The sequence below is a fragment of the Lactuca sativa genome, chromosome 8, assembly GCF_002870075.4.
Source record: "Lactuca sativa cultivar Salinas chromosome 8, Lsat_Salinas_v11, whole genome shotgun sequence".
In the NCBI taxonomy this organism is placed as follows: Eukaryota; Viridiplantae; Streptophyta; class Magnoliopsida; order Asterales; family Asteraceae; genus Lactuca; species Lactuca sativa.
This window is the reverse complement of record NC_056630.2, coordinates 99,055,153-99,071,770: the sequence shown is the minus strand read 5'-3', so window position 1 is coordinate 99,071,770 and position 16,618 is coordinate 99,055,153. Positions and strand designations below refer to the sequence as shown.

The 16,618-nt window shown below is 36.8% G+C and overlaps 2 protein-coding genes and 1 long non-coding RNA gene across 4 annotated transcripts; 2 read left to right on the top strand and 1 right to left on the bottom strand.

Annotated features, from left to right (window-relative positions):
• Positions 1-1,238: 1,238 nt before the first annotated feature.
• On the top strand, positions 1,239-4,049 carry LOC111906927 (heptahelical transmembrane protein 2). Its single transcript, XM_023902714.3, has 4 exons — positions 1,239-1,609; positions 1,746-1,844; positions 1,929-2,010; positions 3,209-4,049. Exons 1-4 carry the CDS (start codon positions 1,368-1,370, stop codon positions 3,899-3,901), a joined length of 1,116 nt encoding a protein of 371 aa, XP_023758482.1. The 5' UTR covers positions 1,239-1,367; the 3' UTR covers positions 3,902-4,049.
• A 151-nt stretch (positions 4,050-4,200) lies between these two features.
• LOC111906925 (protein REDUCED CHLOROPLAST COVERAGE 2) lies at positions 4,201-13,418 on the bottom strand. The gene is made up of 20 exons (XM_023902713.3): positions 12,855-13,418; positions 11,830-11,891; positions 11,620-11,712; positions 10,773-10,845; positions 10,367-10,693; positions 10,220-10,284; positions 9,979-10,110; positions 9,856-9,897; positions 9,236-9,763; positions 8,982-9,139; positions 8,457-8,898; positions 8,200-8,364; positions 7,611-8,105; positions 7,420-7,524; positions 7,178-7,311; positions 6,908-7,091; positions 6,678-6,809; positions 6,486-6,598; positions 6,324-6,408; positions 4,201-6,245 (listed from the first exon to the last, which is right to left on the bottom strand). The coding sequence occupies exons 1-20, from the start codon at positions 12,922-12,924 to the stop codon at positions 4,548-4,550; spliced, it is 5,103 nt and encodes a 1,700-aa protein (XP_023758481.1). The 5' UTR covers positions 12,925-13,418; the 3' UTR covers positions 4,201-4,547.
• Positions 13,419-13,840: 422 nt separating this feature from the next.
• LOC122195311 (uncharacterized) lies at positions 13,841-15,314 on the top strand. 2 transcript variants are annotated; one of them, XR_006185590.2, is made up of 2 exons: positions 13,841-14,866; positions 15,066-15,314. It is a non-coding gene; the product is annotated as an uncharacterized LOC122195311 (long non-coding RNA). The 2 variants fall into 2 exon arrangements; XR_006185589.2 differs by having other exon boundaries at positions 14,943-15,314.
• Positions 15,315-16,618: the final 1,304 nt, after the last annotated feature.

Genomic DNA, 16,618 nt, shown 5'->3' with positions numbered 1-16,618 from the left:
TTCGGTGAAAGTTTTAAAGCATGTATATCTAATTCGTTTGAAGTCGGATTGACATGTGGTTTTTTCCAACTTTTAGTTTACAGTTTGTACATGAGTTTAGACTATAATTTTGTCATTTTTGATTTAACATTCAATGATTTACAGTCCTCCGAAGTCGGGATATCAAAATTGAAAATTTTCAACTTTTCAGCTATTTGTTTTTGTACTTTGTATTATGTGAAAATATTAACACAAGTATATCTCATTCGTTTAAATTCGGATTGACATGCGGGTTTTTCCAGAGTGTATTTTAGAGTTTGTACATGATTTTAGACTCTAATTTTGTTAATTGTGGTTTCGTATTCAATAAGTTACAGCCCCCCAAAGTGGGGATATCAATATGAAAATTTTCAAAGTTCAACCCACTAAGTTGTAAGTAATTACCAAAAAATTCCGGTTTTTTCGGTTTTTTCGGGTTTTCCGGGTCTAAACCCACTTTATCCGGTTCCAACCTACCCACTTTGATGTTTCCGGGTTTTCCGGTTCTAGACCCACTTTACCCGGAACTATACCCGGAACCGAACCGGAACCGGTTCCTATATACCGGTCCGGTTTCCGGTTCTATAAAATCCCGTTAACCGGTTCCGGGTTTTTCGGGTCCGGGTCCATCGGGTCCGGGTTTGGACCCACTTTCATCCCTAGTTACCACAATGTTTTTATTTGAACATATGAATACTTCGTTTGTATTATGTGTATAAATAGTAATTTTAATGGTTTTTTTATATGGTATTTTTGAACATTTAATAACCGGATAACCTAAGTTACTTACAATAGCCGATTCAATGGTATTTTATGTACTAAAAAAACAAGAATTTTTTTTTTTTATATTTTCGAAACCATTTTAAGTTTCTTTCCCTTTCTTTTATTTGACAATGTACTGACGTGTCATACTCCATTAGATGACTCATCGATTTCTCATTTCACACCTTCCCTAACATACATTAACGGAAATAAACCGTACGGGCAAATTAGTGAAGATGAAGAATATAATCACCTGTAACTCGACCCACCGGATCCTCTTCCCGCGTAACATTGACCTACTTGTCAAGGGTAAGAAAATTATTAATCAATCTAGAAAGCATTTTGTCTATTGACACGTGTAAATCGAAAGATTACATGTGCACATAGGATCAGAAATCTGGATTATAAAAAAATTAATAAATCTCGTAAAAATTAAATGGCAGGTTATAAATTCTCGAAGCTCTCAATGTTTCAATGTATATGTTTCAGTTATACGGATTCACCGAGGGAGAGAAAGTGATCGGATGGGAGGATTGCTGGCGAATAAAGGCCGGGGAGAGTGATAATTTTATCTTTCCCGGCGACGAATGAAGAGGCGAGGAGGGAAGAGTAAGGGTGGACGAGTCGGAAACAGAGCTATCTCGTCGGAGTGTACGGACAAGATGTCGACGAAGGGAAGATCTGGCAGGCGATTGGTGAAGTACGATGAATTGCCGGAGTATTTGAAAGATAACGAGTTCATATTGGATTATTATAGATGCGAATGGCCGTTGAAGGATGTCATCGGAAGCGTAGTATGTTGGCACAATGAAACCCTAAATATCTGGACGTAAGTAATCGATCCAGTGATTCTGATTCCTTTATCATTTGATTATATACAAATCATGAATTCGACAGCATTTAGCCGTTTTGATCGTGTACGTATTTATATATACTGATCGTTTCTTCGTGATGAATTTTTCAAGGCATTTGGTAGGTTTCTTCATATTTTTGTCATTGACGATTTGGAGCTTATTGACCAAGGACAAGGTGGAATCATTGATCGCGAGCTTCTTCTTCTCCAGGTCCGTTCATGGCGTCAATGAGGTCATCGTGATTATTCATTTAAATATTCAATTGATAACTTTCATGTGAAATTTAATAAGCAGTACTCACGGAATCCGAGAACCGACCATGACGACTGCGATGATGACGAAAGCCAATACCACCGTCGCTTCTATGTTAATGCCGGTGAGTTTCCTTTTTACTCCGATCATTTCATGAATATTACTCTATAAATATAATCCACTACCAAACCGCATTCCTCTAAGAACACACAATATTATTATACAATTAGAGCTAATTAGACTATTAGAGTGGTGTCTGTCTAAGATGCAAGTTTTAATTCGTCTATGGAAGATAATTTTTAGACATAAATTGGCTGTAATAGTAATCAATTTTCATGTTTCAGTTGATGCAACTTCTCATGTTCATCATTAAATGATATAACTAAGCATGAATAAGTAATGACTTTTCATGTTTATCATTTAATGTGTTGATGTTAATTATAACAGGAAATATATCACCTAAATATTGTTACAAAATGTTGAACGCAATATAATATTTATCTGATTTGTGAAAGAGAAATGAACCTAAACGTCATAATTACAAAATATACAATTCCTATACTAAACCTGTCTAGGCAAATGCATACGTTTTTCAACAATTTCTTTTAATAATTGCAAGATTAGGATAAATATCGAAATATAGGCAATGGTTTTTGATTTATATGGTCTTAAAGCAATTCCTCCGTATTTTAAAATTAAAAAATATGAAGATAATTTACATGAGGCATAGCATATTAGTTAGTAGTTATTCCTCGTTTTGACAAAGTCGATTTTGTGGACAAAAGAAAAGATTGTGGTGGACATATGAATATATTATCCCATACGTGTCGAGGAATTACAAAAATTCGGGTTAAAAAGGGTCTTTTGGTGGTCCATGCTCCATAACACGTGACGTGATGCGGCTGCCGAAAGAGACATATGCCTGAGTCCTGACAACTCTTTTTATAATCACCCTTACATTTTGTAATTTTTTTTTTTTTCAATGGGTACTTTGTGTTTGCTAAAAAATGCCACGCTCATAAATAGATATCACTATCGCCAAAAAGTTATGTTACATATATTTGTGTTTGGCTTTTGGGTTTTGGTGATATTACTTTTATAGTAGATCAATTTATATATTGAGAATTTGATATACCTAACACAATGGATGGCTAAGTAAGATGGTAAGAGGCAACAACACAATTAATGAATCATTAAACCAAACACATGCCTTTCAACTAAATATACTAGTCACTTTTTTGTACTTCATTTATTTAAGATGCAAAATAGAAAACTTATTACTAGATAATTAGAAAATAATTGATGATGATAATGTTGTGCAGGAATCATCACTCCTAGGAGAAATTCTAAAACCATCAATCATATTAATCAACAACCCAGAAAACCCAATCCCTAAGTGGCCATGGTTCATCTTCCTAACCGGAGCCATGTCCTGTCTGATCTGCAGCTCCATCTCTCACCTCTTTGCGTGCCACTCAAAAACCTTCAACCTCTTCTTCTGGCGCCTTGACTACGCTGGAATCTCCCTCATGATAGTCTCCTCCTTCTTCGCCCCAATCTACTATGCCTTCACCTGCCACCCATTCTCCCGCCTCTTCTACCTCTCCTCCATCACCACCCTCGGCCTCCTTGCCATCTTCACCCTCCTCTCCCCTGCCCTCTCCGCCCCCCGCTACCGCTCCTTCCGTGCTACCCTCTTCCTCGTCATGGGCTTCTCCGGCGTCATTCCCGCCTCCCATGCCGTGTACCTCCATTGGGATGACCGCAAAATAGTGGTGGCTCTTGTTTATGAGGTTGTGATGGCAGTTTGTTACTCTGTGGGCGCGATGTTTTATGTAAAGAGGATACCGGAGAGATGGAAGCCAGGTATGTTTGATATTGCGGGCCATAGTCATCAGATTTTTCATGTTTTTGTTGTGGCGGGTGCCTTGGCGCATGCTGCCGCAACGCTTGTGATCATGAACTTGCAGCAGGTTTCGCCAGCACTATGTGTTGGCGGAGCAACATGGATGTAGGGTTAGGGTTGTTGTGACTTTGTTTTTCCAAATTATGGGAAATATGTATGTGTGAGATATTTAATATTAGAAATCAGGGTTTATGGTGAATTATTGTTTGGATTATTTGTACCACTTTGATAAATGAAACAAACGTTTGAGTTAAAAATAGTACCGTTTTACCCTTGCATTCCATATTCATTTTCAAAACATTCATCAATTTTAATTTTCCTACTTTGAGAGGAAAAAAAGCAAAGATCTTGATACACTAAGCCAGGTTAGGTCAAAAGAAACAACCATACATATATTAGCTGTCTAAATAAAGTCAAAAAAGGAAAACAACTCCTTTTAATATATTTGTTCAACAATTAATCAAGAAACTCTGAACCATTTATTAATTTCATCGCAAGTCTTTAAACGCAGAAAATAATGCCTGAAAAAGAAAGTTACAGCACTCACCAGATTCTCATGAGGAACTTGAAAAATCCAGCAAAACTTGAAATGCAGAAAAGGGATAAATTCAGCATTTTTCGCTCAACGCCATACAGTGAGGGAAGGGGTAAATTCGGTTTTCCACATGAGCGAAATCGTTTTGCATTAGCATATTCCCATGGAGACAAGCAGCAATCTTACCACTTGAAAATTCAACATGACAAAACTACCCTTCTTAACTTGTAACCTCAATCGTCTCAACCTCACCATTCTTGATTGGCTTCTCATCAACAATCTCTGGTGATTGGGCATCTACTATTTCAGCAGCCTTTTCTTCCATTACAGATTGAGTTTCTTCCACCACAACTGTTACAGACTGAATTTCTTCACCAATTTTCTCAACATTTTCCAAAACTTCCTCTTTGTTCTCCCCCACATGTTCAGTTGGGGTCTCAACAGTAACACAGACTTCTTGTGTTGTAACAACTGAAGGAGAATCTACCGAGCTAACCGGTGACTCAACCGAGTCAACCGGAGATACAGGGTACCCATTTTGACTAGGAAACCCATTCACAGCATACCCGTTGGGAGAAATCGGATACCCACCAGACGTAACCAGATACCCATTCGGAGCAACCGGATACCCATTCGGAACCCAGGGTTGACCCGGAACAAACTCAGCCGCATGTGGGTTCATAACAGTTGGAGGAATTAAATGAGCTCCATCTACAACAAGCTCAAAAGCAGGGGGCTTATTACGTTGAGCCCGGTTGACCGACCGGTTATACCCGCCCGCCAGACGCGGGCCATACGGAACCCTAGCTGTTGCTGATTGATGAGGGTTCCTACGGACAGGTGTCACTGTCACCATTGTAGGTATGTTGACAGGTGGCGGTAGTATCCCTCCATGATCTTTCAAAACCGACCCGAAAACCGGGATATTAGACGGGCTAAACGGAGGTGCTGCTGCAGAAAGTTTCTTACTCGCCGCCTCTTTTGCCCTTTCCCTTTCTGTTTCCGTCTCCATGCCCGGACTTTGACTCTGACTTTCACTTTGACTTTGACTTTGACTACCTTCCTCATTCGGTGTTTTGTCATCATCTTCATCTGCCACCTCAGCAATTGGCTCTGTTTCTATTTCCACCTTTGAAATTTCAGATGATTCTACCGATTCTACCCCTGGATCTGTGTTATCGACGGTTTCTGGTTCTATGACTGTGTCAACTTCTGGGGTTTCCTTTACTTCTTCAACATCTTTTTTATGTTGTTCATCTTCTTTCTTAGGTTCTTCTACTGCTGTTGAAATCTCATCTGTGGGATTTTCTTTTGGCAATTGTTCAGCTACAGCCTTCACGATGGTGCCAGGGGCTGCTAATGCAACTTCTTTGTAAGAAAAAAGTTTTCCGGCTTCTTTGACACTGATTGAGCTTATGACCGGTGAACGTTTCACAGTCTGATCATTTGAAGCTGGACTGGATGGGTTTGACTTAGTCGTGGGTTTCTCAGTCTTAACAGATTTCTTGGTGACAGCTGGCTCGCTAGTTTTTGGGGATGTGAAGTTAGTGGGTTTTGATCGATACTTTGATGACTGAGAAACACCACCGTTTATGAAATTTGTGTTAATTTTTGCCAGATTTGGTCTTCTGGAGGTTGAAGATTTACGACCTGATTTAGAAAAAGCTTCCTGCCATCCTTCATCTGAGTTATCAGTTTCTACCAAATAACCGTTTTGTTCCTTTTGAATTTCCTCTTTTTGAACTAAATCAGTTTTCTTATTTTTTAAATCTTCATTTCGGATCTCAGACTTGTTCTCCTTATCGCTAGAATTCTTTCTGATATGATGACTTGGAGTTGGAGTTGGAGATAAAATTTCTTCCTTTTGAATTTCATCGAGTAATGGTTCCTCATTCTGTCCTCCTGGTTTTCCTTTAATCTAAACAAATTTTAAAAGCAATATCAGACATACATATTAAAAATTTTAATTACAAATATCTTGGTAACATTGACTTACGAGCTTAGCACGAGCTTGTTTCTTTTGGGCTTCTCTTGCTTTCATATCTGCATCTGGTGCTATATAATCCAACAAATCTGATACACTGACCCAATAAAAAATCATCAGTAACATGGAATGAACTATTCCATTCCTTTCCTGATTCCAATAGCCTATACCTACCTCAGATGGCCTTTGCTGGATATAGAGGCATCAGGCTTTGGGGTACCATTGCGTGCAGCTTCTTGCTGTTCGAGGGCTTTGGACTCAAAGTATTCAAGCCACGCTGCTGCGTCCTACAATATCTTATACACTTAGTAAAACTAAAATTCTTAATGTGAAAATCATAAATTAAAAACAATTGTGTAAAGGTACCTGAGTACGAAGATCTTCAGGTCCAAGTTTAGCCTGCAGAATCTGTAAAGTGGTTTGCTCATGTTGAACACTCAATGAATACGCTTCCATCAAGGAAAGAGCAATTGCTATAGCATGGTAGCTAGCAGCAGTCTGACACAAGTGTTAAATCCAACATGTGAATCACAAAATGACAAAATATAATCATCTTGAATATATAGAAGAGTGAAAGTGAGAGAAAGATTACTTACTTGTATGTGATCGGCTCCAAGGAGTCTTTTATTACACTTGAGAGCCTCATGAAGGTACCTAAGAGCAACATGAACATTCCCTAAACCTTCTTCCATCATTGCTACATTAATGTAAGTGGCGGCAGTATTTGGGTGAGATGGCCCGCATGTTAGATGCAATAGATACAATGCCCGGTTCACATACCTACAAACATAAGCCAAATACATTCTTCTCATTTTTTTTCTATGATACATTTTTATTGTGTTTTTAAGGATAAACAAAAAACATACTTGAGGGCCAACTCAGTGTGTTGGAGCCTGTAGTAAAAAACAGCCAAGTCCCCATAACTCTTCATTGTATCTGGATGATCAAGCCCAAGTTCCCTCTCATTTATATCCAAAGCTTTTTGTTGGTAGATAGTAGCCTAATAGATAGATAGATAGTAGTCAAATGAAAATTAGTCAAAAACCCTTCTTTAGTTGACTTATTATTGTATTCACGAAAGCCAACACAAGAAAAAATGCTCATGTACCTGATTAAAATCACCAGTATGATAAAGCACCACAGCCAAAAGACTATATGCACCCGCTGTCATTCGATGGTAAGGCCCGCATACAGATACAAGTTTAGACAGTGCCTAAACAATAAAACATAGTAATCATGTTAGATTTTAGTTGATTTATTATTGAATTAATGAAATGACAACACAAAAGATTTAGTTACCTTTGTTCCAAAGTTGACAGCATCTTCAAGTTTGCCTTTATCCAATGATGTTTTAGATGACTCCAAAAGTGTACGCCCATCAGCAGATGAACATGCAACATGTTTATACACAGGAACCATGCTTACAATATCAGACTTCTTGAAAGGGTAAGCTGAATCCATATCATAGTCTCTAGGAACAAGCTCAAGTCCAACTTTATGAGAAAGCCCTCGAAGAATGGCAAATTTACGAAGAGTGCCACGATAGTCGCTTTTCTGTTCACACGCATATCTCTTTGAAAGAAACGATTCAACCCAATACCACTTTAAATTTTCTAAGTCACTTGTGTCAGGTGTCCCTAGTAATACATTTAAGCAGGATGCTATCGATGAAGCTAAATCAGTTACATCATCAACTGCTGATATAACTGCTTGCAAGATGTGTTTGTAAGCTCGAACTATCATTTCATGGATACATAGTGATTGCACATGAGGAAGCTTGTCTGCAAGTTCAACCTGATAAAAGAAAGCAAAGTACAGATTGCTATATAAAGATGTCGAGGGTAAAATTGGTATTGAAAAAAAGAAGAAATGAACTTAAGACTCTTACCACTCGCCCTAAAGAGCACATACGCAAACCCCTTGTGTGCATGAAATCCGTGAGTGTCCTTCCATCAACAGGTGAAAGTTCAAGAGAGCCAAAATCAGCCACCAACTTAGGAAGGGCGGTTTCGTCATAGAATTTATGCGCCATGTCAACCAACTCATCAGGTGACTGCCAACATAAACCAAAATACCGAATCAAATACAAATCAAGAAACCAATATTTTTTCCAATATTACCCTTCAATATCAGATTATGCTCAACCTTGAGGTGAAGACCAGTGGCTGATTCTTTAAGACGCAAATAAGCTGCTTCCGGAAGCAACTTTCGCCACATCATCTCCTGTTCTTCATCCAACTTTACTGTCTCTTTGTTATCTGATTTATTAACCGTGTCAACCTCCTCTGTTTTTCCGTTTTTATCCTCGGACTTTTTCTTGATTCCTTTCAACAATCCCTTTCCTAAGCCCTTCACATCCGGTTCCACCTTAGCTTCTTCAACTTTCTTGGAATCAGATTTCTCCTGGTTTTGTAAATGTTGCACCCAACACGCTCCAAGTTCCCACCTGATAGATTTTCTATCTTTACATTCTTCTTCCTTCATTTTCTCCAGACTTTTCTCCAACACTTTCTTCACCAAAACATTACCACACTGCAAATCTTCAACCCGTGCTGCACCAGGTGACTTGTGCAATAACATTCTTAAACTGTGTTTAACAAAAAAAAAAACATTACATTTATTTAGGACAAAGTGGTAAAAGATTTGTTGCATATCAGATTTTTTACAAACCTATTGACATTCAAAGCATTGGCACCCCCTTCAGGTTGATCCTCAATTTCAATATCTTGAGGAATCGGTTTCCCATCCCAGTTCACCTTGGCTTCAACTTTCACAATGGCAGTATAACCACAATGTCTAACAACCACTACACCTAAAGTAGATGTATCCTGCATTGTCACAATAGTTGAATGTTTTCATTATATAGATATATGCGTGTGTATGTATATATATACAGCATGATAGATTGATAGTATGATACTTACATGAACAGTGGCACTCTCATCTGCAGTTATGCCTTTAAGCAAGTTTCGTTTAGCAAGTTCCTCCTGTGACAATCCTAGAATACGACTCCCATCATATTTAGCATCCAACTTTACACTTGCATCAGACACATCTCTTGTGATCCTAATAACCAAATCCCCAATTCTCTCCTCATGCAAAATGGAATCAATTGGACCATTTGAGGAGGACAGCTTGTTACTATCAGCAAGATGCTTAATGGTTGCAACAGCTTTTAGAACTGATACGTCGACAAATAGGCTGTGCAGCAGAAAAGTTTTCCTATCTCTAATTTGCCTTTCTTCTGGTGTTTTACAAGGCATTGCTGCTAATATTGAGAATTCCTTTGCCCATTGTCTATGGTCATGTTTACCGTCTCTTCCTTGTCCACCACCATTTCCTCCCCAGTTTTCGTCTTCTACTGGAAGTGGGGGGAAAACAGATGGGTTGTCTGCCACAACTGGTGGTACAACCCATGTGTTGGCTTGAAATCCATAAGGGAGGTTCCCAAACTGTAACAAATATAAAGCATTTACTTGTTAAGTAGTTATATCGTGAAATTATGATGTTAAAGTGATTATTAGTAAGTTTAAGTTCAACTTACTTTATTGTGTTCGATGAAAGCTTTCATAAGAGCTTTGTATGCCTGTAGTATAACACTTTAGATGTTAGATCTGTGAATAATAGTGATCACATTCGTCTATATTACAATTAAGCTTGTACTTACACTGTCAAAGATCCGGCTTATCTGCTGCAATAGACCAACCAAAGAATGACTTGAAATAATACGTTTTCCAGCCGGATAGAAACCTTTCCTCGAGGCAACAACTGTCATAGGCTTCCCACCGGAAACACGTACCTGCATACAACTCATATCAGTCGCTACAGTAATCTAGCAACACTACGAAAATGTCTGAAATGAGTTGTTCATAGTTCATACGTTTCATAGAAAGTAAAGAAATGCTCACATCGATTTGGAAGAAATCGTCGTCGGTTTTATCTTCGAGGAAGGGACGAGCGGATCTCCTGATGTCTGTAAATGTAAAAACAGCACGCAAGCTATAAAAACCTGGACAGCAAAACGAAATTTAGGTTTGGAATCGATAGGGACATACATTGGATGGGAGCAGTGAGATGAGAGAACGAGAAGAAGTCGTAGAACTGTCCAAGCTTCGGTGGTGGATAGATCTCCGCCGCAGCGTCACCTTTCTCCGACGGATCTGAACTGATCGAGACATCTGTCTTCGGCGATTTATCCTCTCCGTTCGACTTCTTATCCAGACCGGTCTCGCCATCGCTCGATCCTGATTCTTTCGAACGAGGAGGAGCAGCAGTGGATGTGTTCTTGGGAGAGTTAGATGAACCACCGAAGGCGGTGGTGCAAGCCACGATATCCAGGAGTCGTCTGACGTGTGCGACGGCGGATTCTTCCGTGTAATCCTCTATTAAAATGAAACTTTAAATTAGCCCCTTGGAGTTACGGTTATTGTCAAAACACTCCTAAAGAATATCAGTGTTTACCTTCAACTACCGTTAAGTGACATGGCTTTAGAGCAACGACTTCGACCGTATCTTTTAACCGTGGACCTCGTACCTGTCGATAACGGTTCGTTGGATTTAGAAAAAATGTAACATTGTTTTTAAATTTATTAGAAATCGACAATTCATACAACTTGAAAGTATCAATATTATTGATTACACAAACGTAATGGTTCAAACTGAATCTTTATTTAATTGTCGTTTTTTTGTCTGACTTAATAGTACACGATATTATTGTTAATACAAATGCGTTGATCCATGCTTACTAAATTCGGTCACTATTTAATTATCATGTTTTTCTATTTTGAGTATGAAGCATGAAAGAAGCCGGAATGTATTCATCTTCTTTTTTTTTTCTCAATAATTATGATCCTCCATGTCAACTTTATTATAGCGAAAATAATTTAACTTACAGCTAATTTTTAAAAGTGACGAAAATAATGCAAGTTTATATTTTACTTGTATATCAAAATTGTGAAAGGTTATAAAATGCAACAAATATTTTACACCTAATTTTTAAAGAAAGAGAAGATATATATAAACAATAATTATAAAACAAAACTGTAAGACGTTGGATATGCATGTTATAAATCTAATTTATAATATTTTTCATAACACTTTATCGTTTACGTTGCCCCAAACTTGATTATATACACAAAAGAATCTTGACTTCTATTAAAAAACAATAAAAGTATTTTCGAAGTTCTTTTACCAATGCCCAGTTATACGATAAAACACACTGTAACTTGTGTATAAAGCAAAAATTTATGCATAATCAATTATTTTGACTTTGATGAGAAACAAGAAATATTTACTAATTAACATTTACCTCATGCGTTAAAGAGTAGTTGGTCACGTGACATGTCTCAACATGTACTGCTAGCAACTTTCGAACATCTAATATTCTGTCAGTAGATATTCCCTAATATCATCAAAATACAAAAAGTCAGTCAAAACCGATATAAAGATAGTAAAGACTATCTATGTTTGTTAATCGCAGCCAAGTAAAAGAACCGATTACTTTTTGTATTGGGCTTACCTTAAGTGTCACTGTGGAGTCATCAGGCGTTTCTATTGCTATTTCTACCACCGTTGGTAATGCTGTCAAACAAAGAATGTTACTCGGTATTTCAAACTATGACAAATAATAGTAACAAGAATATTTTTTAGACAAGTTAAGATTAATATATAAAAACATTCATCGCACCCCACCCACAATCATTGAGACTAGAAGTATCCATATAATACCAATAAAGCAAAAGCAACCAAAAACTTATAATGATGATAATAATAATTTAAATCAAATTAGTCAACACCATGTAATTTGTTTAAAATGAGCAAATTGTCACTCTTTTTTTACGACAAACATTCCTCCCCTCTAAGTTCGATCAAGTTTCAACCTACCTTCATCTCTGTGGGCTCCATATGCAATACAAATACCACTTATGATTCAAGAAAATTAATAAAAAAAATCCTAAATAGTAAAAAAAAAAAAAAAAAAAAAAAAAAAAAAATCATTCATTAATGAATGTGAATATTAATTGATGAATGGTAATTTTATTTTTTCCAAAAAAATATACTAAAATTTATCATTTGTATATACTCTAAACATATACATACATGCTGAAATACAAATACGAAATTTAGAAAAAAACAAAATCTTTGAATTTTTTTTCTTTTTAATATTATGTATTAAGGAATGGTTTAATATTTTTATTAAGATTATCATTGTTATGCTTTAAAAAACATTATACATATCGATGTTACCTGCCAAATTTAATTTTAATATTATCCATTAATGAATGGTTTTAATTTTTACTTTTTTAAGGTGTTAGTTTTTTAGAAAAATATATATATTAAAAAATTATCATTTTTATGCTGTAACTGTAAAATCGATATTTATAATGATAATATAATAAATCAAAAAGTGCAGGAGACAGATTAAATCTGATTGCAAGCAAATTGAAATAATAGCATAACCAATGATTAGATTATGTCTTCTGAAATTGTATCTTTGAAAGCATTTGTTGTGGTTTAAAAATGGCGGAAACACAAATAAGGTACCTTTCTCTTCCTTCTTCTTCTTTTCTCCCTTAGCCTTGTGAGGTTTTCCTTTACTAGCTTTCGGCGCCATAATCAAATCCAATCAACAACCAACAACGAACAGAGAAGAAGAAGAAGAAGAAAACAGCCAATTCAATCAACAAAACGACAATGCTAAACTAATTAATCAAAATTTAATATTCTTCAGGCTAACGTAACAACAACAATCACGATGTGAATTTCCCTCAAGAGTCCTTATAGATTCATACTCAAATTGAAACGCACAAAAGTAAAACTATGGATAGGAATTTTGGATTTTCTGGATAATGGAAACTTCTGGAATTGGAAGTGATGGTAAATTAGAAATTAAAAAGCAGGATGCATTTGGTGAGGAGTGAAGAGCATGTATTGAATGGAGAATTGAGAGGAATTGAAAGTAGAAGTAGAACTGTAGAAGTAGAAGTAGAAGTAGAAGTAGGAAATAGTAGCTAAGGAGATGGGCCAATGAGAGGATTGATAAATTATGGTGGAGTGGTAGAGAGAGGGGGAAGAAGAGAAGGGAAAGAGATGATAGGATAAGGTGACACGCACACACACACAAACACACACAGAGAGAAGAGAGAGAAGATTTTGCAAGTACGTACAAGTAACAAGATGGATTGATTTGAAGAATGTAATGGCTGGGTGGATGGCTATTTTCAGGCCTCTCGTCTTCTCTCTCTCTCTCTGTTCACATGAACCACAAAACTACTTTCTAGAAGAATTTTGGGGATGTGTTTGTTAGTTTCCAAAATATTATTGTAATTTTAACAAAAGTCAGTCACTAATATATAGATATAACGAAATTATATTTTTTTAATTATTATAAAATAGTCATTTATTTTTCAAAAACAGATTTTGTGAGATAATTTAGTTATTATTTGTTTATGGTAATTTTGGTTTTTCCTTCGTAAACATTTTTTACAAATTGAAGATTATTAATGGCAATCGGAGATTCGGAGGCTGTATTCTTATCATCTAACACTTTCTGGTTCTATTACTGTATCGAATCCTTTCATCAACATTTTTTTTCTATGTTCGTCATCTTCTTGCTTTGGTTCTTCTTCTGTTGAAATCTCACCTGTTGAATTTTCTTTTTGCACATATTTTGCATCCAATTAACTTTGTGCTTGCATCACACACATCTCTTGTGATCCTAATAACCAAATCTCTGATGCTCTCCTCAGGCAAAATCGAATCAATCGGGCCATTTGAGGAGATTGTCTGCCACAACTATATGTTCGCTTGAAATCCGTAAGGTAGATTCCCGACCTGTAACAAATATAAACCGTTTACTTGTGAAGAAGTTATGATGCTAAGTCAGTGATTGGTAAGTTTACCTTCATTATTGTGATCGATGAAAGCTTTCATAAGAGCTTTGTGTGCCTGTTGTATAACATTTTAGATGTTAGATCTGTGAATAATAGCCACATATGTCTAGATTACAAATTTACAATCTAGCAACACTATGAACATGTCTAAAAAAATAGCTGATGCTCACATCGATTTAGCAGAAATCGTCGTCGGTTTTATCTTCGAGAAACGGATGACCGGGTCTCCTGATGTCTGTAAATATAAATGTAAAAACAACACGCGAGCTATAAAACCTGGACAATAAAATGAAATTTAGGTTTGAACTCGTTAGGGACATACATTGGATTGAGACGAGAGAATGAGAAGATGTCGTAGAACTGTCCAAGCTTCGGCGGTGGATAGATCTCCACCGCCGCGTCACCTTTCTCCGACGGATCTGAACTGATCGAGACATCTGTCTTCGGCGATTTATCCTCTCCGTTCGACTTCTAATCCTGACCGGTCTCGCCATTGCTAGATCCTGATTCTTTCGAACGTGTAGGAGCAGCCGTGGAGGCGTTTAAGGGAGAGTTGAGAGTTAGATGAACCACCGAAGGCGGTGGTGCAAGCCACAATATCCACTAGTCGTCTGACGTGTGCAACGGCGGTTTCTTCCGTTCCGTATAGTAGTATGCAAAAAGGTATGTTAAATGAAACTTTCATTTAGCCCATTGAAGTTATTTATTGTTGTCAAAAATACCCCAAAAAGAATATCAGTGTTTTACCCTTAACGGCTGTTAAGTGACATGGCATCGGAGCAACGATTCCAACCGTATTTTTAGCCTTGGACCTCCTATATGTGAGTATGGATGGTTGGTATGGAAGCTTTTGTGCGTGTAGGAACCGAAGTGGACAACCATTTCCACGCGTGATCACCACGCCCAAAGGGCGTAAATGTTTTCTGTAGTGGTCCCTCTACAGTTGTAGACTGTTGTATTTAAACTGTCAAAAAAATTGACGGTTTAGGTGTTTTAAAAAAACTTGTTTATTTATGGAAGAAATACGAAACAAAGTAGACTGTTGTATTTAAACTATCAAAAAATGGACCGTTTAGGTGTTTTAAAAAAATTTGTTTTTTTAATATTTAAATCATCCATTTTACCTATATAAATACTATTATTTTCATATATAGTTTCACACCACAAAGATACTTTTAAAAGATGAATAATTTTTTATCTTCTTCTCCATCATCGAATGATGATGATGATGATGATGATGATTTATTTATTTGCACATTCACAAAAATGGCAAGCAAAATGTTGCTTCAAGAAGCCAAAAGCTTAAATGTCGAAAAGAGGAGCGAAACTTTGATCAACATGTATCGTCTCGCGGTAAACAAATTTTTGGTACGTGATTACTTTGTCCCCTATTGTTTATGCGACCAATTTGAAAAACATTTTTGTATTAGTGGAAAATTATTCTAACGTATAGCTAGAGATTTGGCAGATAATTATGAGTTTTTTTTTTCAATTGATATGAGATACTAGAAATGATGTCAAATAGTTTTATGTCGCACGTCAAGCTAAACACGGTTTCCCATAAATGTTTGGTAGCATTGATTGTACCCATTGGGAGTGAGTGGACAAATTATCCCAATGAATGGCGATGTGATCATGGAGTGCTGACTATAATAATAGAAGTAGTAGTTTCACATTATATATGTTTTTGGATTGCATTCTTCGGTATGGTTAGGTCAAACAACGACATGCATGTGTTTGAACTCATACAGGATTTGTGCATTAGGTTCAAGTCATTCATTCTAAGATTATTCAACTTTCATAGCATGTAATTTAAAGTATTCATTTGATGGTTAACTCACATCAATATGGGTCCCACAAAGCACAAAGCAAGCAGCATTCGAGTAGAGGAGCCGATTGGCACTAAGACACAATAAAATCAGACAGATCCTCATATGAATTTCTCGATCTTTATCTACCAACATCTTGGATACACCTTCGTCCTGTCATCCCACTCTCGAGAGTAGCTAATCATTCATCATGTTGAGCTGCTATGAACTGCACCCGCTCATAAAACTTCCACTAACCCTGCAGCCACTCGTGCATACTAATCATACATAATGTTGGATCCCATAAACAGTCAAATACTTGACTCTAATCTAGGCCCTTAATCATACAAGAACAGGAAGTAAAGCTAAATCAAACATTCTCAAGCTATAGAATCTTTGTTATGTACAACTATGATGCACACACCAAGTGACCACAGTAATGATGTCAATTTCATATAAGAAAGAAACCTAGGCTATCAGGCATCATACAATCAGGCAATTCCATCATGCAATTCTTGAAGATTTTTAGCCTATCACTAGCATATTGTTCTAACATATCACAATATCACATAACAGTGTGGTAATTTGGGGTCTACTTACTGGCTCC